At 41.5% G+C, this 22,223-nt stretch overlaps 1 protein-coding gene across 1 annotated transcript in view; it reads left to right on the forward strand.

Moving 5' to 3' along the window:
- The first annotated feature begins 870 nt into the window (after window positions 1-870).
- Window positions 871-22,223, forward strand: part of DNAI3 (dynein axonemal intermediate chain 3) — a 59,831-nt gene continuing 38,478 nt past the window's right edge. The window contains exons 1-8 of the mRNA XM_081144601.1: window positions 871-1,041; window positions 3,183-3,281; window positions 3,665-3,703; window positions 9,914-10,095; window positions 11,082-11,186; window positions 14,725-14,883; window positions 15,933-16,132; window positions 21,478-21,594. Coding sequence (XP_081000727.1) covers window positions 3,197-3,281; window positions 3,665-3,703; window positions 9,914-10,095; window positions 11,082-11,186; window positions 14,725-14,883; window positions 15,933-16,132; window positions 21,478-21,594 — 887 coding nt within the window. The 5' untranslated portion in view covers window positions 871-1,041; window positions 3,183-3,196. The remainder of the gene's footprint in view (window positions 1,042-3,182; window positions 3,282-3,664; window positions 3,704-9,913; window positions 10,096-11,081; window positions 11,187-14,724; window positions 14,884-15,932; window positions 16,133-21,477; window positions 21,595-22,223) is intronic.

Here is a 22,223-nt window from a genome sequence, read left to right on the forward strand (position 1 = left end):
TGTAATAATCATGCATTTTATTTTGTGATACAAATATTGATGGTGTTACCACTGTTATCTTTCATTGTTGTGGCCCTCACTTTAGTTTTCTATATTTCTTTGACTTTTTTTTTCATTTTTTGACATATTTATTTACCATCTGAGTATTTTCTTTAATAAAATTTCCTCTTTTTTTTTTTTGCTATTTTATTTTTTTTATTTTTTTAATGTTCCTTTATTGTTGAGAATATTACAGATGTCCCTTTTTATCCCTACTGATCCCCTCCACCCCACATCCACCCTACCCCCAGGCCTTCCCCATACCAATGTCTGTGTCCATTGTCCTAAAGAATAGCTTTTTAAATATTAATTTTTTACTTTTAATAATGACTTTAGAATTGATTTTGCATTGAAGCTTCCTCCTTTTAATGCCTTTTATTACGAAATGTCTCTGGCAGGTAGCAGTCCTTCTTACAGGTAATTTAAATACATTCTCTCTTCCTTCACCCCGGGAGCTGGGCGGGTTTCTGGGGGGCCCAGCTCGCCCCCAGGGAAGGCAGGGCAGCTGCCCCGAGGGCGCTACCCCCGCAATCTTCGCATCACCCTCCCCTCCCCGCCGCTGGAGGCCACACCCTAAAAGGGTTCTCCTTCAGGTCCGCTTGCGCTGGACCCAGCACGTCACCCCCGCGGTCAGGCGGGGCCGCTGTTCTCAATATACTTCAGTTGCGCAACCCCTTCCCTGCGGGAGTAAACCTGCGGGCCCCTCCCAGTTTCAAGGAATGTGACGTTTCATCAGAGCGACCAATCACAAGCCCGTTCTGAGAGAGACGGTCAGGAAACGGAGACTATTGGTGTTGGTGCTCTGTCAATCTCTGCCGAGCCGCCGCCCTTTTTCTCTTAGCAACGGGTGCGTCCCAGCAACCGCCCGCGGAGGAGCTGCTTTTGGGGCCCTTAGGGTTTGTTTTCTTGAGAGGAGAGTCACACGTCCATCTCCAGCGCCAGAGGAGCTTCTCCCTAGGGAACTGCAAGGAGGCGTCTTTCTCTTCAGGTCAGCGGGGTCAGGTAAGAGAAGCTCCGAGCGGAAAGGAGGCTCGGAAAACAAGCATTTTAGTCCTTGGAGGGCGTTGAAACGCTCGCGGTGCCGGCTCCGTGCTGAACGCGGGGAAGACCACAAAAAAGTACGAAACGTTTCCTGCTTTCAGAGACCTTCCCGTCTCGCCAGGAGACAAAAACAGCAACGAGAGAGCAGTTAACGACCTTCTTAAGAACGCTGAGGGCAGGTCCTGAGTCTCGTTCCCAGGTCTGGCACATAGTGGGAGCTCGGCACGTTGCCTGGCACACAGTGGGAGCTCCGCAAGTACCGGGAGAATGATGCATGCGTGGAAAGGGGAGCAGCATGATCCTGGTTAGTCATCGGTATTGGAGACCGCAGAAGAGGGGATCAATGTGTATTTGTATCTAAAGATCAAGTAGTTACAGGGATGACTTCAGGACGATTAAGAAAGGGCTGGAGTAGATAAAGAGTGAAGAAAATGAAGCGGGAAACATTAATTTTTTGAAAGTAAGGACCTTGCCTTCCTCATCTGGTGACCTCTGGTACCTACTTGCTGCTCAATAATTTCTCTCTCCTTCTACCCAGTGTGTACTGGATGCTGAATGAATTCACAGCAATTTCCAGGCACCTCTGAGTCTGAGGCCCTCTGCCTTTGCAAAAGCCTGGCATGATTAACGACACTGCAGTGTGATTAGAAAGCATCAAGGAGAACAAAATTGTTGAAGCCTCTGCGTGAGAACGTTGGAGAGGCTTCAGGGAGAAGGTCCTATTGGAGTTGGGCCTCGCAGGATGAGTAAAATTCAAGCAAGCAGAGAAATGTGTGCATGGTGTGGAACAGGAGCAGGGGGAGGGAAAGGGATTCCCCAGAGAGGGAGACGGCGCCAGTGCTACTGGTCTTCTCAGATTTCAAGATCTGCTGACGGAGTAAGCCACTCAGGCCTACAGGTAGCAAATGGGAACATGTAAGCAGGTGTGTGCGTTATAGCCAAATAAAGTGAAGAGAAGACACGAATAACTGTTTAAACCGCTGTATTATATCAATTATAACTTGTCACTTATTCCTTCATATGTAATCGTTATCTTCATAAATAATAAAAGATTCATAAAAAGATAGTCACAGACAGGTCTTGAAAGTTAGTTTGGAACAAGGTCATGGACAGCTCTGAATGCAATGTTCCTCATAATCACTGGAGTGTCCTCACAGGTCTTGAACTGGTACACAGAGGACTGTCCCAGTACTCACTTCTCTCATCGCTCTCTAATATTTTTTGCCGCTAATGTGGAAGGTAGAATATGTGTCCTTTGCTACATTGTTAGAAGAAAGGTATTCTGGAATGGTGAATTAGTGTGCAAAGAAAATAAGTGGTTTTAATATAAAAATATTTAAGTGGAATGCTTAAATATTTATATCTTCAACAAATTCTGCTTTGAAATTCAATCAGCTATAGTGACTTTGCAAAGCAATTGTAATACAAGCCACTGAGGTAAGCATAACCTTTATTTCAGGAATAGATGAATTAACTCTTCTGCTACTTTTAATAATAGTAAATTTACTTTAGTTGGGAGCATGAAAAGTGGGGCGAGCATTTCAGAGTAATCTTAGTAAAATATTTGTATTTAAAATCTTTTATGAGTCAATTTAATAGGGAAAGTTTTGGAAAGTGTAATACAGCACATTCACCACATAAAATATGCAATTTTATGAAAAGAATTTAGTAAGCTCTGCTGTCATTTAAAAGCAATATCTTTTATTTGGGACTTATTTTTTAAAAGGGAAATCTGCATAAAAGTAAATCTGAATAAGTATGTTTTTTGAAATTATGCAGGCTATTCATTTGATTTAGATATCACCAATTAAAAGTGATTTACTTTCTAGACACAATATTGGTAGAGTTTTTATTATTTGCAATTACTAAAGCAAACTAAACAATTTTGCCTCAAACACAAATATTATGTAAGGTAGCTACTTCCAAAGTAATCCTTTTCAGTTTAGACTATATTCACCAGGCTGAACACCCATTCTATGAAGATACATGTTGATTTAGCCGAAGACTCAACTTAGAAAACATATTCTTATGTTTACTAAGTGTTAATGCTCACTATTTGAAACTGTAAGCCAGACTTCTAATGACATTCTCTCTTTGTGCAGCCTACGTCAGAGCCATGGCTCCAAAGTCTCCACGAAAAAAGAAGGCTGGTGTCAAAAAAAAGACGACAGACCTTATCGAAAATAAGGATCTATTACCTGGTAGGATTATCTTTTCACTAATAGGATTTGTATGGTTTTATTTAGTATTTGTACATATGTTAGCAGCCAAAATGATCATGGTTTTTTGTATCAAATAAACTTAAATATTTTGGTTGTCATAAAGGTAAACACAAGCAGAATTAAAAATATGAGTATTTGTTCTCATTTTGTATTTATTTTATTACCATATCAATGAAACGCCATAGGAAACATCATTAAGAGGTAATTATGTTTATTTAATTATTCATAGAATAGTTTAAGACTTCACTGTACATTTGCATTTATGTTTCGTGTTTTGAGACCTGATTAAAAAAAATTGTAATAAACGAAGATATATATTTGATTCAAAAATGTAAATTTGACATTATTTTATTCTATTCTAGTTGTTGAAGAAGTGGAACCTGTAAATATGGAGAGCATGGGTAAGTCAAAATGCAATTTAGAAATTGTCTCCAGGTACAATACTTCAATATGCAATAAGCAAGTGAGAAGAGTACAAATTGAAGCAATTGACCAAAATGCACATGGACAAAAATTACATCAGGTCATTTAGAATATAAAATAAAATATTTTTAAAGAAAGAATAAAAAGTAGAGTGGAAGAGGGAATTTTATTTTTTTTAAATATGTTTTTATTGATTTCAGAGAGAGGAAGGGAGGAGAGATAGAAACATCAATGATGAGAGACGGTCATTGATCGGCTGCCTCCTGCCTCCTGGGTTTTGGGCTCTGTGCCCACTGGGGATAGAGCCCAAAACCCAGGCATGTGCCCTAACCAGGAATCAAACCATGATCTCCTAGATCACATGTTGATGCTCAACCACTGAACCATACCGGCTGGGCAGAAGAGAGAATTTTAAACTGAGAAATAGACTCAGGCCAACCCATCCTTTCAAAATCCAAATTGAATGATTATTGAGAGACCTTTTGTAATTATAAAGTGTGGTAAATCTGCACGTTATTACTTTTATTAGAATAATATTTTTAAAACTCTGGCTCTTGAGCAATATTTATCTGTGCTTCACAGTAAGATTCTATTTCTAGGAGAAAGGCTGATTTTTAAGCCAAGAAGCTAGAACTTAGACAGCCAAACTAATGTTGTTACTTCTTTTAGAGGCTAAATAACTAGCAAGGCTTTGCTTTCGCTGCTGTTGAAACTTCCTCTTAGGGTTGACTTAGCTGACATACTTCGCGTTTGGAAACAGAGGAAACAGCGAGGGTGGAAAAGAGAAAGATCTAAGAGCCTGTGGGCCGTTGTGAAGACTTGGGCTGTTAATCATGCAGGACAGGCAGCCCCTGGTGGTATTAAGCAGAGCAGTGGGGTGACCTGCCTTGCGTTTTGAACGGAGCACCCCGGCTGTTCTGGTGAGAACTGCAGGAGCAAGAGCAGTAGCAGAGGCTGGTTAGGGAGCTATATAGCAACAACCCGGGGGGGGGGGGGGGCGGAGGACAAGGAGACGGGAGTGTGGAGGTGGTCCGGGGATGTCAGCTAACAGTAAACGGCATTGGGGCAGACTGTGCGGCCCAACAAATGTCTACTGAATTAATGAATGCACCACCCTTAAACATGGGAGCCATTTTTGACCCTTTCGCCTGCCACACCCCCACTCCGTTTAAACCATCTCGACTCGCGTGAACTCCCCCTCTGAGATATTCCTCAGCCTTGCTCATGTCACATCCCCTTACTACCTCAGCCCGGGCCCCCGCGTTCCTCACTTAGACTAGCTCCTTAGTTCCCACCTGAGGCCACTGCTCCCACTCAGCCTCCTTCAGTCCATTCTGCACACAGCAACCTGCCTCGTCTCTTTCTTGCTTAAACTCTCCCAAGGCTCTTCTTTGTCCTTATAGTGGCCCTGGCTCTGCCTTCTTGTCCGATCTCTTCTCTTGCCTAGCACAGAACATACCAAATTTGTTCTTGCCTCGGGGCCTTTGCTGTTGCTCCAGGCACCCGGGGAGCTCTTTCCCCAGATCTTTATGCAACTATCTCCTCCTCATTCAGATCCCATCTCTGGAAGAGGCCTTTCCTGAAGGCCTCTCATTCGCCTAGTACCCTTGCCTTCATAGCACTTGCCATAATTCTGAAGTTAAAGCACAGTCGATTCTCATTATTTATGGGAGTTCTAGACAGTTGCTGTGCACACTGAATTAGTAAATACTGAGCCATTGCTCTTCGGGGAAATACAGGGTTAGAGTCCTATGAGCCTCTGGTCATAACACTTTCATTAACCGATCAATATGTAACCTTTTTATGTGTGTTTCTTTTTAAAGACACTTTATTTAGTATATATTGTTAATTCATTAACACTGAACTCACAGATGACAGCACTATAACTCATGCCTTAACCATACTTATCTAATATATGTATCTCCTCCACAGAGCACATCACAGCCTTCTGACGCTTAGGAACACTGTCCAGCCCTTCAGCACCACACTTGGGGACCATTTTAAATAACAAAATCACCAACAAAAAGCACAAAAATGTGGGAAATGTGGCATAAATGGCAGTAGAAAGGGCACTTGTTCCAGTATGAGCTGAAACAAGAAGGCTGAGCATTGGCTTGTTTAACCTCAGCCGGCAACATGCTCATGGGACAACTCTATTTTTTTGGCCACTCTAAGCATGTCCACTAATGACCACGGAAGTGCCACAAGTATTGATTTTAGGGTTACAAATAAATTTTAGCAAGTGAATTTGCAAATACAAAATCTGTAAATAATGAGAATCAACTGTATTTAGTTGTTAACGCATTTATAATCTATTTACACACACACCTTCTCACATACACAAACACACACACACGTGCTCTAGGGGAACAAAAACTCTCTTGTTCACCATTGTACCCCAATGCCTAGGACAGATCTTGGCACATAATATGTACTGAATAAATACGTGTTGATTGACTGCATGAATGAATGGATGGATGGATGAATTGCTTTCTCTGTTCTCCCTGTCTAAGTAAACCCAACACCACTCTACCCCCTTTAGTTCCATCTCTCACCCTGTTTTCTTCTAGTTAGCGCTCATCACAATTTGTACTTACATGTGTCTGAGTGTATTTGTCTGTTTAATGTGTCTCCCCCTCTAGACTGTATACCCTGGCACTAGCATCATGCTTTCACATAGTAGGTGCTCAATAAATATTTCCTGACTAAATAATTGACTGGTGAAAAAATATCCATTAGCTTAAGAAGAGACATGGCAGAGATGTTTCAACCGGAAGTGAAAGGACTGAAAAACACAAGCGAGTATATTTGTTTAAGGAAAATAAAACAATGAAACGAACCTCAGTACTGTACTTCATAGTAAGACTTGAGGGTAGATTTTGATTAATCGTCACATTACACTAGAACCTCCCTCCTCTTCTCCAAGACTCCTCTCAGGGTAACATCAGGATCCCTTTGACTTCCTTGCTATGGGGTCCTGACATTATCAATGTCACTCAGGGCTCATGGCTGTCGTGATCCAGGGAACAAGGGTTCCCTTTCCTGCAAAGATACCAAGGGATCCACAGACTAGCTAAACAACTGTCTCCTAAGGACCTAAAGGGCATCGTCTAGAGGTTGCTAGAGAATACATATAGTGTTTACACATAGCTAACATTTATGGAGCAACAGCTTTGTGCCAGGCTCCATTCTCTCATCCTCTTAGTTCTATAATGTAAACATTATTATGGCCATGACAAGATGGAGGAGCTGTGGCTCCCAAAAGTTAAATAATTTTCCCAAATTATAATTATAAGCCATACTTTAACACAGGTTAGAGTATCAGTGGTATATTAGTTGCTTATTGCTGCCATAGCAAATTACCACAAATTTATTCTCTTACAGTTTGGAAACAGGAGTCTGAAATTACTTTTACTGAGCTAAAGTCCAGGTGTTAGCAGGGCTGGTTCCTTCCAGGGTCTCTGAGGATAATGTTTCCTTACATTTTCAGCTAAAGATACACTGCAGGGACCTTGGTGTGAATCCCAGCTCCCCTATTTCCAACTCCTAGCTCCTGACCTTGGATATGGTACTTGAACTCTGTAGACCTCCCTTTGCTTAGTTAAAAAAAAAGGATACAATTCTAGTAACCACCTCAGAATGTTGTTGTGAAGATTAAATGAATTAATGGTACACATAAAGTGCTTAGAGCAGCCCCTCGGAGCAGAGGTGCTCTACAGAAGTGACTATATTTAACCTGGCTGTTATTCACCCACATTGTTATTCACTCCCCCCACCCCCACCCCATCCACCACCCCCTAAGCTTCAGGAGGATTTGCAGGCCTTTTCCTCTGCTCCAACCATTTTCTCACCCTCCTGGAGCAACCAGCATCCCACTAGGCTGGAGGTGTAACTGAGCCCACAGCCCACCTGTCACCTTAGCCTCATTGCTGTATGCCTGGGGTGCTGTTAGCAGCGGAGGCCTCAAAGCCTAACTAGCAGTATTCTTTTGTTGAATTTTGCCAGAGACCCTTGGGGTGGCCAGAAGCCTCAGGCCTTGTCCTGTTTAGTTTGGCCATTGTTCTGGTAGGGCTTGAAAGTAATAACTGTGGGAGTATTGCCTGAAGTTATTCATGACTGCCAATTGCAACTAGAAACAGCCTACCAGTTTTACTAACTTCGAGATAAAGGAAAATTAGATTCTATGTTAAAAGTGCCTTGATAAAGTCCAGTTAGTGTGAAAGGGGCATTTTAGTGAACAGGGTCCACCTAGCAGAATTTGAAGTATGTTTAGTGGGGGCAAGTGACATGGACCACAATCTTCGTCACTGTCTTTCTTGTTCCTTGGGTGGTAGAAGGCTCTCTGGCCCTTGTGAATGCCTCCGTTCACGAAGGACACCACCTCCCTTTTTGGCTGTAGCTCAGTGTGGGCCTCACAGTTCCACCTAGTGGTTTTCAAAGGCAAAACTGCACAACTTTTATTATGCATTAGACACTATGAATTATCCTTGGCAAAATGTTTTCAAAGGATAAGCTTTATGTGAATCAACACAACAGTTTAGTGAGCGTCTCTTACATGCCAAAATTTAGGATTAGCATTTCGAGGGAGATAAAAATGGGCTGTTTGTCCATCATTTATGAACAACTTGTACTCCAAATGTTTATTATGCCAACAGATTGCAATTTGGAATATATTTCCATATAAATCAATGTCATTCACACAGTCATTAAAGCCCCAAAATCACCTGAATAATTGTATACCATAGAGCCACAAGGGTGAAAGTAAATGCTTCTGTGGGAAAATAAATTCAGAATTTCAATGTGAGAAGCCACATGCACGTCTCCCCCTGACTCCGTACCTGTTGAGCAGTGGGAGGGAGCATATCAGGATACCCGGGTGTGTAGGGCCTGGAGAAGATGGGAGTGGGCTGTGGGCATGGGGCTGGGGAGAGAGTTCTGCGGGCAGATACAGAGCTCAGACTGGGGTGTTGGAAGCTGATGGTGGTGAGAAAATGAGAAGTCCATCGCCTGTCCCAGGGCCTGCTGCTGCAGAGGACTGGCCTGGGGTGGGGGAGAAAGGGACAGGAAGAACAGGAATGGAAATACCTAGCCTCCCTCCTCTCTAAGGACAAACCTAGGACTGAGGACCCAGAGGAGGGAAGAGGGATTCCCCACCCCGCCTTGCTCCCCACTTCCGAGGGTTTGCTAATACAACTTAATTGGGAAGCCAGTAGCTTTAAAATGGGAAGAATGGGGTGACAAGTCTAACTGTGAAAAGAAGGAACTCTAGGGAGCAAGGGGACCTGTACAAGATCGAGAGAAGGTTTCTTTAAAACAGGAGGCCTTTGAGCAAATCGCATGCTGAGGGAAAACTGCCCAGAGGCAGGGAAAGCTGAAGGGGAGGGAAAGTGACTGGGCCTCCAGGGCTGAGAAGGGTGGGGAGGGGCGGGCACGTCGCCTGTCTTCCCTCTTCCAAGTGGAGGGGAGGGTGGGAAGGTGGTGCCTGTGCCAGTCAGCTGGCAGACAGGGCTGCGGGGCCACCAGGGCTCTGTGCTGAACATACGCAGTTTCTTCTGTGAGATAGAAAGTGAGGCCACCTAGTTAGAGAGAGCAGCAGGTGAGGGATGAAGGTGGGGATCCTTCAGAAAAGCAATACAGGTTTCATAGAGCCTGGAAAGGTATTCTTACCTTTGAACCAATAATTTCACTTTTAAAAAATATTTTTAAACATGGTTTTAAAAATTATGCACTAGTAGATACCTGTTTGTAGAGTTGTTTACAATCATTGGAAACAAATGAGAGAAAAAAACGTAATGTTTTATCAACAACAGAACAGTTAAAAGTTATGCTACAGGGTTGCATTAATTTAAACTGATATGTTAGATTAGCAGAATACTTGTGACATACGCTAAGTGTTAAAGGCAGGATAGTACATATGGAGTGGCTAGAAGAAAACAGAGCAAGCTATTAATAGAGGTTCTCTCTTGAGACATAGTAGTATAGGTAATTGTTATGTTCTTTTTTTAAAAAATCTTTTTGACATTTTAAAAATAACGGATAAACTTACTTTAAAAATAAGAACAATAATGTTAAAGTCTTTTAAAATTTTTAACCAAGACAAGAATTTAAAGCAAACAATTGCATGTTTCCCATTGCTAAGATTTTAAGTGGTTACATTTAATGTCAAAATTGGACTTTGTCTTTCCCAGGTCATCCAGAAATTTATCCTTTAGTGTTAACTACCAAGACCCAAGAAATATTCAACTGCCGAGTAGATGAAGATATGACAGAAGAACGCCCTTATAAACTTATCAAAAAACAGGATATTTTGGCAGATTTTCACAACAGAGCTGCAGTATCTGATTTCTACCCAGTCAAAAAAGTTATCCAGGTAACTATTGCATCCCTTTTTATTGTTCAATCTTGTTTTAAGGGGCTCCTGGTATATACCAATGAAAGTTCGAAAGATTGCTGCATTCAAATCTGGCATTTGCCATTACTTTGGGCAAATACTGGCTTGCCCACATCTCCCTGGGAACCCTGCTTGATGATCCTCTGAGAAAAGCAAAAACTTATCAGTGATCATTTTATTCCACACCCAGAAAAGCTGATCCTTGCCCAATGTTAACTAGAGTAGGAATCTACCCTTCTTTTTCCTATACTGTTTTAATTGTTTAATTTATAATTTTGGTCCTGATTTGTCTCCAAGCAGGCAGCAGAGCACCACACCAAATAAAGGGAATGCTTCTTTTTTTCCTGTTAAAAATAAAATTGCCTGGTGAATTTCCCTGGACCTATTGTGTTTTAAAAGCTTTTTAGAGTTAGTAAAATAATTTCTCAATTTGGGCTTATTAGCCATAGACTAGCACTATGCTTACCTTTTGTGATTAATTGATTAGAGAAGCATCAATTTCATGTTGGTGTCTGAATAAATTGAATGACCACTGGACGTCATTAAACTGCATTAGCTCTCTCATACTATTCAGTAGCATCTTCTTTAATCTCCACGTATTTGTGAATTTTCCAGTTTACTTTGTGTAACTAATTTATAGTTTCATACCACTGTGATAAAAAATATGCTTGATATTATTTCAATCATCTTAAATTTATTAAGACTTGTTTTGTGGCCTGATATATAATCTGTCATTTAAAATGTTCCATGTGCACTTGAAAAGAATGTACAGAGGTTGGCAAAAGTAGGCTTACAGTTAGTTGTGAGGACACAAAACACAAAGTTTATTCTGGTATTATTATTGAGTAATTATTGTATTATTTTCCATACAGAGACCCGTAAGCCTCCTTTTGCCCACCCCTGAATATTCTAGTGCTTTTGGACGGAGTGTTCTGTAACCTTCTCTGTTGATTACATTCCCGTAGGAATATCCTGGAGATGAAATTCTGGTTGTTTATGACAGAGACTTCAAATATGGACTTAACTTTTATGTTATTGGAACGGAAGAGGGCAAGGAAAACTATTTCAATGTAAGCACACCCAAGGCCTTGCGTTTTACGGGTGGTGAAAAGGGAGAGGAACCTCTGGGGGAGACCTCTGCACGGTTATGGTTCCTCTTGTTCAGCCCTGTTGCCCTGGGCCCTGGATCGCATTCTGGCACCCAGAGGAGGTGAACAGTAAATGTGGGATGAACTAAGTCAGACATCTCAGGGCAGCAGATACTCTACTTATTTGCCTTTATTGACCCCATGAGAGTGGAGAGAGCAATCTGGAGCACCACTGCTCTCAGCCACTCCTTGGCCCAAATTCCTGGTTCTCCCCTTGCCATCTCGGTAACTTGGGGTAAGTTACCGAACCACTCGTCTGCAAAACGGTGGCACCGACAGTGACCATTTCCAGGGCTGTTGTGAAAATTAAATGGACTAACACAAGGTAAAGCCCTTTGTAGAGTGCCTGACACAAAGCTGGTATTCCATGAGTGTTCACTATGGTTATTTAGAAGCAAGATCTTTAATTTATTTTTATTTTTTCAGCTTTAGGATTTATTAATAAACAAAGCAAATGGAGAAATGGCAAAACTAAATCAGTTCTAATACCTCAGTCCAAAAGAACAAAGAGTACCCACCCCAAACAAAAACCTAATTATTTATTGTATCTATCATGATTGCTTGAATCCTGTAGATAAATCAATGCATTTTGACTTAGCTATGACTATGTAGATGGTTATCTAGGTAATTCAGATTTTAAAGCCTTTTCATTCTTCAATAATCTTATGGAAGATATTTTTTTTTTATTTCCAAATGGTAGCAAAAGCTTATTTATAATTCAGATTTTAGTCCATATAAACTTGTATCATTCTCTAACCATTAGCATAATACTGAATCACCATTACTTTTCACTATATTAGACTCTATTTGTTTTAGACTGATTGACTTTATTAGTCAGCTTTGTAGAAGCAAGATTTTTTAAAAGAATGACTTGGTCAGTAGGAAGCTGATGGGGAAGAAAGTAGAACATTAAAAACTGGTAGTTTCCAAAGGAAAAAAAAATCTGTTCACTTTCAAAGTGTTTTGTTCAAGGTGGTCATGGAAGGTGACGAGTGTCTGAGACTTGCCTTCCGGCCTGGCATCCATGTGGAAGGTTTGGTCAAACTGAGGTAGACAGAGGGGTTTGAGTGGTTGCTCAACAAGCAAGAAAAATAGAGGAAAGCAGAGAATTTAAAAATATGTAGCACTTTTTAAACTAAAAATAATCATTTACTCAGCCTTAACGTTTTCAATTTTATTTTTATCGTTGCTTTTCTCTGTGCTTTCAATTTTTTTATTACAGTCTTGCACCGCTTAACAGCGGGGCCACATCTGAGGAATGCGTCATTAGGTGATTTCCTGTTGTGGGAATATCCTAGGGCACACCTACGCAATCCTGGGTGGTCTAGCCCACTGCTCCCAGGCTACCACTGCTGTACGAGCAACAGGAGATTAAACCAAGCACAGGACAAAACGATGCAATGGAGAGATGATGTGAACACGAGATGTTTGAGGCTGCTGCCAGCATAACACGGCATATTGTGGTGGTGGTGTTTTTTCAAATCTAAGAGCCTCTTTTTTTTATTGATTTAAGAGAGAGGAGGGGAGAGAGAAAGAGAGAACATCAATGTGAGAGAGAAACATTGGTCAGTTGCAGCATATTGTGTCCTATAGCAAACGATTTTTTCTAATAAGTAGAAAGAGTACACTCTACAATAATGATAAAAAGTATAGTACAGTAAATGCATAAACCAATAACATAGTTGTTTATTATCATTATCAGGTATTATGTACACAGTTGTATGTGCTATACTTTTATATATCCGACAGCCGCAGCAGGTTTGTTTGCACCAGCATCACCACCACCATGTAAGAAGTGCATTGTGTTATGACGTCACCTTGGCTACAACGTCACTAGGCAATAGGAATTTTTCAGCTTCATTATAATCTTATAGGTCTGTCATCATTGACTGAAACATCATTATACAGAGCATGACTGTGTATAGTGAAATATTTTAAAGTGCATGGAAAAGTACAGATAATAGTATAACAAATATCCACACAATCACTACCCAGAATTAACAAATATTAACCCTTTGTGGTCATTTGTCTACTCTCAGCCACCAAAGTTTTTTTACCGTTCCGGTCGTATGTCTGCTCTCAGCCACCACAGCAAGGAACCGTATGAATCTTAACTCTATTCATTCATGTATCAGTTCATAATTTCTCTTGTTTATCCTTCATAATCTTGCATGTTATGTGTCACTGCTCTTTCAATGGAAATTAATTCCGACCAGTACGACACCCATGTCCAAATTTAATACTACCGCAAAGGGTTAATATCTTACCATAGTTTTTTACTTCATTTTTACAAAGAAATAAAATATAATAGAGAATGCTTCACTCCCTCTTGCATCCTCTGTAATTCCACCTCTCTCTATAAGGAACCATTATTCAAAAGTTGTATATCCTTCCTGTCCATGGTTTTATGTTTTTACCATATATGAATGCTCCACAAATAATGTGTTATATTATTTTATTTAAAAGTCACATAAAATTATACAAATCATTCTACAATTTTTGTTTTTCACTAAATTATAAAATTCTAGGCCCCACCTATGTTGGTACATTTAGGTATAATATATATGTAGATCAAGTTTGTTCACTACTATTGCTTAATGGGTTTTTATTTTATGATGATAGCACCACGTATCAGTTCACTCACCTATTGATACTTATTCAGTTTATAGACGGATAGATAGCTATAGAGATATAGACACAGGTATTGATATATGTCTCTCTCTATATCTCCTTGTGGACATCTTGATTTAAAAACATTCACTCGTGCCCTGGGCAGTGTGCTTCAGTGGTCAGAGCATCGGCTCATGCACCGAAGGGTCGTAAATTCCATTCCCGGTCAAGGGCATGTACCTTGGTTTGCAGGGCACAAGGCAACCAGTCCTTGTGTCTCTTTCACATTAATCTTTCTCTCTCTCTCTCTCACCCTCCCCTTCCTCCCCTCCTTTCCACTCTCTCTAAAAAAAAAAAAAAAAAAAACAATGGAAAAAATATCCTTGGGTGAAGACTAACCAAAAAAAAAAAACCAAAACACACATACACACAAAAACATTCACTCATTATTTAATATATATCATGTTTATTCATATTTATAATCCTTTTACCAAGGAAATTTTGTTAAGTCAGAGAAAGCTAGCTTTATATTCGACATTGTTCAGTATCTCATATTCATGAAGATGTGCAGTAAATGCTGTCTTCTTATCACATATCTTTTCCTTTTCTACTCTCATTTTTTTTCCTTCTGTCACCTCCTGTCTGTATCCTTGATGGGGTTTTTTTGTTCTTTATTCTTCCTTTTTTCTTCTTTCTTGATTTCTTTCTCATAATTGAAAAGCAGAACAAAGAGAAATAATAAGGAAGTGATTAATGAATTTATATGAAAGTTGTCCATTGCAAAACGTACAGATGTAGCTATAACCTAAACATGGTTGTGTATGTTAGAATGTTATCTGTTTTGCTCTAGCTCCTAGAAGTTCCAGAAGAACAAGAAGAACATAAAGAATTTAAAGATTATGTTCCTGAAGAGATATATATTTATAAGCCACCCCTCTCCAAACCATGGGTTTCTTTGGGCAGTGAAAAGGAAATTGAGGAAGAATCAGTTAAGGGATCTACAAAGCAGGTCAGAGGCCTGAATTGTTCTTTCCAGTCACTACCTCCCTATAGCCAAATAGCACCTATTCCTGAAGGATCTGTAAGGCTTCTGTGTTTGCTACGGGCGTGTGGTTTGTCTTTGGATAAAAGAATGGCCATTGACTTAGGCGTGTATTATGGGTTTAATTGAATTGTGTTGCCCCCAAAAGATATAAAGTCCTAACTTCCCCCCCAGTACCTCAGAAGGTGACTGTTAGGAAATGGGAGGGCGCTGTTCCAGTAAGGCCGGGGGCCTTATAGAGAGGGGGCCGCTGGAAGACGCAGAGACCCGGGGAAAGAACAGCATGTGAAGGAGGCAGAGACTGGAGCACTCTGCCCACAAGCCAAGGAGCCCCAGGAACTGCTGGTGTCACCAGAAGCTAGAGAGAGGCAAGCAACAGATTCTCCCTCAGAGACCACAGAAAAAAACCCACCCCCAACACCTTGGCCTCGGACTCCTGGCCTCCACAACTGGGCGAGAAGGAATTCCTGTTGTTTTAAGCCACCCACCCTGCGGTGCTCGGTTATAGCAGCGCTAAGACGCTGACACAGAGGAAAGAGGATTTGAATGTGAGTGACTAGTTTTGAAAGTGCCCCGTAAGAGAACAGGGAAAGCAGCTGGAGAGGGACAACACTGGCACAAGCCCTGCAAGGCGCAATCTCAGGCAGGATTTCAGCAGAGGGAAGGCTTCGGCCTGAACCCCTAGCGGAACTCGGGAGGGTAAATTACTCCTCAGGGTTGTCCCAAAGAGAAGCCAAAGAGATGAGCTTCCATATATCTCCCGCTAGCCCATCATGGGTTGAGATGTAAACAGCAGGTCAATTCCCGTTCTTGTACCTGCGGGCAAACTGGTCCAGTAGCCCTGGGACAGTGCTTCACAGGAGAGCAGCAGTGGCGGCCATGGGGAGCGGGAGGGGCACAGAGAGTTTACAGAGAGGCCTGAGAGGACCTGGGCAGAGCACCCGCGTCGTCTGCCACACACCCATTTTTCTCCAGGGCCCTGATTACTTTGCCTTTACTGCTTCCCCGTGTTGCAGATTACATACATGATTTCTCGGAAACAAAGTGAATTTGGTGCACCAATTAAATTCAGTGACCACAATGTTTCCAGTGTAAAAGATGCCTATATTGAATGTACAGCCTACCCAGATAAACATTTTGCTATTAAGCAACTTGAGAAAGATGTTGGCCTGCAAGTAGTCCCCCAAGTCAAGGACTCAAGCACTCAGACAAGATGGTAAGTGTGCGGTGGGTTTGTGTATTTGCAAAGGCAGTTATACTAAAACCTAGCAACGTCCATGGTTAGTTTGAGAGATCTTTATAATAAATAGAAATGGATTGACAATGACAACATATATTTCCATAAAGTAACTCAATTCAGGAAGTTCTAATTGCTTTCATCTATGCCTTTTAAAATCTTAATGGGAAAATGAGATAAAAGCATATAAGGCTGTAAAGACTATGTATTGGGAAAATGGCAGATGCTGTTAATAACTCCAGGGATGCTGTTAATAATTACAGTATTGGGGGTGGGGGAGTGGGTGGGGAGAGATTAATCAAAGAGCCTATATGTTTATATGCATAACCCATGGGCACAGCCATTGGTATGGGGAAGGCCTGGGGGTGGGGTGGATGCGGGGTGGAAGGTATCAATGGGGGGAATAGGGGACGTCTGTAATACTTTCAGTAATAAAGATAAATTTTAAAAAATAAAAAATAAGCATTACAGTACGCTCTCACCTGGAATATTACCATTGCCTCCTAACTGCTCTAGTCTACCTAAGTTATCATTCTTACACATCAGATTGTGTTACTTCACTGCCTAAATCTCTTCTTTGGCCCCCTATCGCATCCAGAGGCCTTGGCATGGCATTATAAGGTTCTCCCTCCTCCATGTCAAGGCACTGTTGGCCTCTCCAGCCTCTCCCCGCCCCCCATTCCCAAGCAAGTCCTCTGTGCTCTAGTCCTAGGAGCTGCTTTCATCTCCCAGGATACCCACTCTCCCTGCCTTTGCCAATGCTGTTCCTCTGTATAAAATGCGCTTCATTGCCTTGTCCACCCTGTCCTCCGTCACCCTTTAAGTTCAGTGCCCCCTCCTCTGTGATTTCCTGAAAACACCAGGTAGAGTTGATCACTCCCCCCTCTAAGACCCCACTAGAGTTTGAAGGTACCTTGATCACAACACTGGGGACCCACATTGTACTCATGTGCTTACCTGTCCATCTGCCTTAGATCCAGAGCACTGGGAGGCTACAAACCATATCATTTCACACATCAAGCTCTATTAAAATGTATTCAGTGAATGAATTGAAGCGGGCTGTCCAGGGAATATTTTGGGGACTTGAGTTAGGCTTTGAATGTTGTATAAATTTGGAGACATATTTAGCTAAGCTATGTGGTTTCTTAGAATTAAAATACAGTTTATTTTGAAATAATTTTAGATTTATAGACAATAGGCCACAAATGTTACATATAATTTGGAGAAAGAAAAAGCAGCCCACATTTTTAAAAATGACCTGCATAATTCAAGAAAATGGGAAAAAGAGATTTGGAATGGGACCATGAGGAGACCTGCCTGGGTATAAGGAAGGGAGTAGCAGAGGTAGACAGAGAAGTGGTTTCTGTGGCAGACAGCAGGGAACTCGGACAAATTCTGAAGTGAAAGGGAGAGGCAGGATGGTACAGTGTTAAAAGATGAGCAGGGCAGTGTGTATTGGAGTGAAGAGACTGGCCAAATAGGAGTCTGCTGTCACTAAACCAGGTAACAATGTGACCAGTGTCTAAAGTAAGGTGGTGGCAGTCAACTGAGAGGAAAGGGTGGAAAGGAGACATGTAAGTACAAAATGCTGCAACTCCATCATTCAAACGAACAAACAAAACCTGACTTTCTTGACCTCTCAGGCTATTATCTAATTTCTCTGCTTTTCTTTACAAAGGAACACCTCACAGTAGTTGTCCACACAGGAGTGGACACTTGCTCTTCTACCATCCTATCTTGACCCCATTCCAGTCCTTAGGTCACCAAAGACTTCCAATGATCTGATGGCCAATCCAACTTTAAATACCTCTTCTTTCTCCACTTCTCAGCAGTATGTAACATGGTTGACTATTTCTCCTCCTTACAACACGTTTCCACTGGCCTATGGACAATGCTTACTGTACCCCTCCTAACTCACTGGCAGCTTCTTCTCAGTGTCCTTCGCTGGATCCTCCTCTTCCCAACTTCTAAATATTAGAGGAACCCAAGGCTAACCCCTCTTGATGTTTTCTCTAACTACACTTAGTCCCTGGGTGAGTTTATCTAGTCCTTTGGTGTTGACGATTATCTGTTTTCTGATGACTCCCAGATCTATGCCTTTAACCTTAATCTCTCCCCTGAACTCCACACACTTATATTCCTCTTACTTGGATGTCTAATAAGGGTCTGAAATTTAACATGCCCCAAACCAATTTTTTTTAAATGTTCTACCTCCAAATCTGCAACTCTCTGAATCTTCCTCATCTCTGTAAAGGGCAATGATATTCTTGTAATTACTCAGACCCCAAACCTTAGACTTTTTTGGGTCTACCTTCAAAATATATTCATTGCTGTCATCTTGGACCAAGCCATCTCTTTCCTGGATTACTATAATGCCTCCCAACTGGGCTTCCTCCATCTGCCCTTGACCTCCTACATTCTGTTCTCCATAGAAAAGTCAGACTAATCTGGATCCCATTTGCCCTGCTGCCCTCATTTGCCATAATTCCCCTGGCTCATCCCTTCCGGCCACACTGGCTCCCCTGTTCCTTGAATTCACCAAGCGTACTCATACCTGATGTGCTTACACTCACAGTTCCTCTACAGAGGCTGCTCTTCCCCCATCGTCTGGGTTCATTTCCTCCTTCATTCTGATCTCTGCTTGAATGAGGCATTCCCCAACACCCCTTTATAAAAGCAACAACCCCATTTCTATCTATCCCCTTACTCTATTTTTTTCTTCACGGCATTATTATCACTTGATATGTATTTGTCATTGTTTCTCTTTTCTCACTTTCTGCCCACCTACCACTCAGAATTTAAGCTCATGAGACAGGGATTGGGTCTGTTTTGTTCACTTCTATATCCCCAACTTCTAGGACAGTTCCTGGCACAGATTTATTAAATGAAGGGAATAAAGGAGTGAGGAAGGAAAGGAGAAAGAGAGGAAGTTAAGGAAGAATGTTGGAATGGATGGCTGACTCAAGTTCAATGTTAAGAGAAGAGCCATGAAATAAACAGTGAGAAAGACTGTGACCGGGAGAACTGGCGTCAGCAGTGTGGCTTGCAGTGCAAAACATGCTTTTCAAATCTATGTGAAGCAACGAGTCAGAAACTATGACAATGCCATGTTAAGGTCAAGGCACACATGCATGAACCCAGGGGTCAGGACACGAAATGGGCCAGAAACCAGGGAGGCAGATGAACATACAGCCCAGAACCAAACAGTTGAAGAGAAAGACAAGGATTGGTAGTCAAGTCTCAGCAGAGAATTAGAACATCAGAGATTCATAAATACCAAGAGGTGAGAGCGAGACTAGCAGAGAGATGATACATTAGTACCAAAAAAACTTAGATTTTGAGAGAAATTTTTTAGTCAAGACAACCAGAGTCTTCTAAGTTCCCGCCAGGGTACAGAAAAGTGACAAGCAGGGTAGGCTCAGGATATAGACTTAGACAGGGACAGTGAGCTTCTGATAGCAGGGACCTTAGTAGGCTCTCAATGGGTATCGACTGATAATAATGGACAGTTGTTTCTATAGAGCAGCTGGAGTGAGCAGATGAGAAATAAGGGCAGATCATGACCCACAAAGTGGAAAAAAAATGAATGGAAAGAACTCAATTTGCTCAGATCTAGGTGACGGAGAATGGCACCACTTACTAAGATCAGGAAACCAGCTGGCATGAGAACATGGGATATATGATTGTGATGAAAGAAGTAAGCAAACAAACAAAAATCAGAGATGAGGTTCAAGGAGTACTAGCAAAGAAAGCAAATGTTTACAGTGCTCTTACCACATACCAGGCGCTCTTCTAAGCACTTAGCACACACCGACTCAATTCATCTTCACAACCGCCCTCTGAGCGAGGCACTGTTTCCATTTTAAAAGTAAACTGAGGCAGAGAGGTTAAAAGGGAAAGCTCAATATTTGGAACATAATTTAAATTTGAATCAGTAATGGATAGATATGCTGAAAAACAACAAAACAAATCACATTTTAAAAAAAATAAGAGTGACTCTTAGTCATGTTGCTACTTTGATGAAACTACCGGGTGCCATGTAATTTCTTAATCCTACCCGTGGGATAGAAATTAAAAGGCGAAGTTCACATTTGAACCCAAGACTCTTTGGTTCCAATAACAACGTATCTTTCCATCATTCTGCCTCTGCTATGGATACTGATCTAGGAATGAATTATTCTATTCAGTATAAGCAAAACTCCCTTTACCCCCCTGTTTGATTACTCTCACAGAGACATTTTACTGACATTTGTTCAACAAACTTAGGTTAAATACAACCTAATAGTTTATTGAGCACTTAAAATGTGCTAGGACTATTTTAAAAGCTTTGCATGTATTAACACAGTCAGTTCTTACAATAACCTTATGAGCTCGGTACTTGAATTTTATTTAGAGATGAGAAAACAAGGCACAGAAAAGTTAACTAATTAGCTCAGGGTCACATAGCTAGTAAGTGATAGAATCAGGCTTTAAAACCAGGCAGCCCATCACGGAGTGCGCACTGTTAAGGACTGTGTCACATGACCTTTCTGTGCCCCCCCCCCCACCCTAAGATCAAGGGCTCACCCAGTCCAGTGGGTGAGACCAACAAGGCCCAGAGGTAAAATGCAACACGGCATGTCCCAGGGTGAAGGCGAGCGCTGAGGGCGGTCAGCCTGGCTGGAACCAGCTTTCCTCCAGGGACTGCTCTGCCATCACTGCCTAAGTGTAAATTGCTCCTAGTTTTGTATATTCAGCGGAGAGTTTCTCAGCCTGAACACTACTGACCTTTTGGGCTGGATAATTATCCGTCGGAGGGCGGGGGGCTGTCTTGTGTATTTTAGGGTGTTTAACAGCATCCCTGGGCTCTAACCACTAGCTGCCAGGAGCACTTCCCAGCTGAAACAACCAAAAATGTTTCCAGGCATTGCCCAATGTCCCCCGGGCGTGGAGGCAGAACAGGATTGCACTGGTTAGGACTCACTGATTTGATGAAATGAAGAGAGAGGAAATGACAAACAAATGTGGCAACGTGTTAATAATTGAATGGGGGTGAAAGGCGTCTGAGAGTTTCTTATATCCTTCTTACAACTTATCCGTAAGTTTAAAATGATAGCTAAATAATTTTTTTTAAACAAGAACTTATTATGTTTGAGAGAAATACACAAGTACTTTGAATGGCAGTCAGTATCAATTTTTTAGGGTAAAGAAGAAATTTGATGTAGGAAATTTAAATATAAAATAATATCCTAACACTGTCACAGAGATAAGCCTGTACCTGTTATGACTGCATGTGCTTTTCTTTGATCTGATTTATGTTATTCCATCTTCTTTTACTATATCAGGACATATCCCAAGAACGCTACCACACAATATTACCCGAGAGAACTCTTAGAAAAGGAAAAAGAGGCGCTCGGGCAATCCAAGGGTTTGGCTGATTTTCTCAACAACATGTCCATAAGGTAAAAACTGTATATTACATTTTTAAAATAAAACATAAAATGGGCATGTTTAGTTATAACAGTAGGTCTTGAAAAACGGCTCCATAAACGGCATCTAGATAGAAAGTGTGAGGAGGGCTCTCAGGTATGCACGAGCACCGACACTTTCTACAGATTCTCAGTCTGTCTGTCCCTCTGCTGCTAAGCAACACCCTAGGCCTCAGAAGCTGTGGCCTCACCAACCAGTGTCAGCTCCGAAGGTGTATACAGTGAGCATGTTTTCCTAACAGCAAATTAACATTTATTTACCATGGTTTCTTTGATGTGTTTTTTTTCTCCACTCCTCACTCCCCTTCTTAGCTTCATTAGCATTTTTTTTTCTTTTTTATTGTTCCTTTTTTTTTTTTAAATCTCTTTAATTGATTTTAGAGAGAGAGGAAGGGAGAGGGAGACGGAAACATTGATAGGAGAGAAACAGAAACAGCAACACCGACCAGCTGCCTCCTGCACGCCCCCTGCTGGGGATCGAGCCTGAAACCTGGGCATGTGCCCTGACTGGGAATCGAACCCGCAACTTCCTGGTGTGTGATACTCAACCACTGAGCCACACCGGCTGAGCTTCCCTGACTTTTGTAGGATTACAAAGATGA

Source organism: Miniopterus schreibersii (genome assembly GCF_964146895.1).
Source record: "Miniopterus schreibersii genome assembly, chromosome: 8".
NCBI classification, from domain to species: Eukaryota; Metazoa; Chordata; class Mammalia; order Chiroptera; family Miniopteridae; genus Miniopterus; species Miniopterus schreibersii.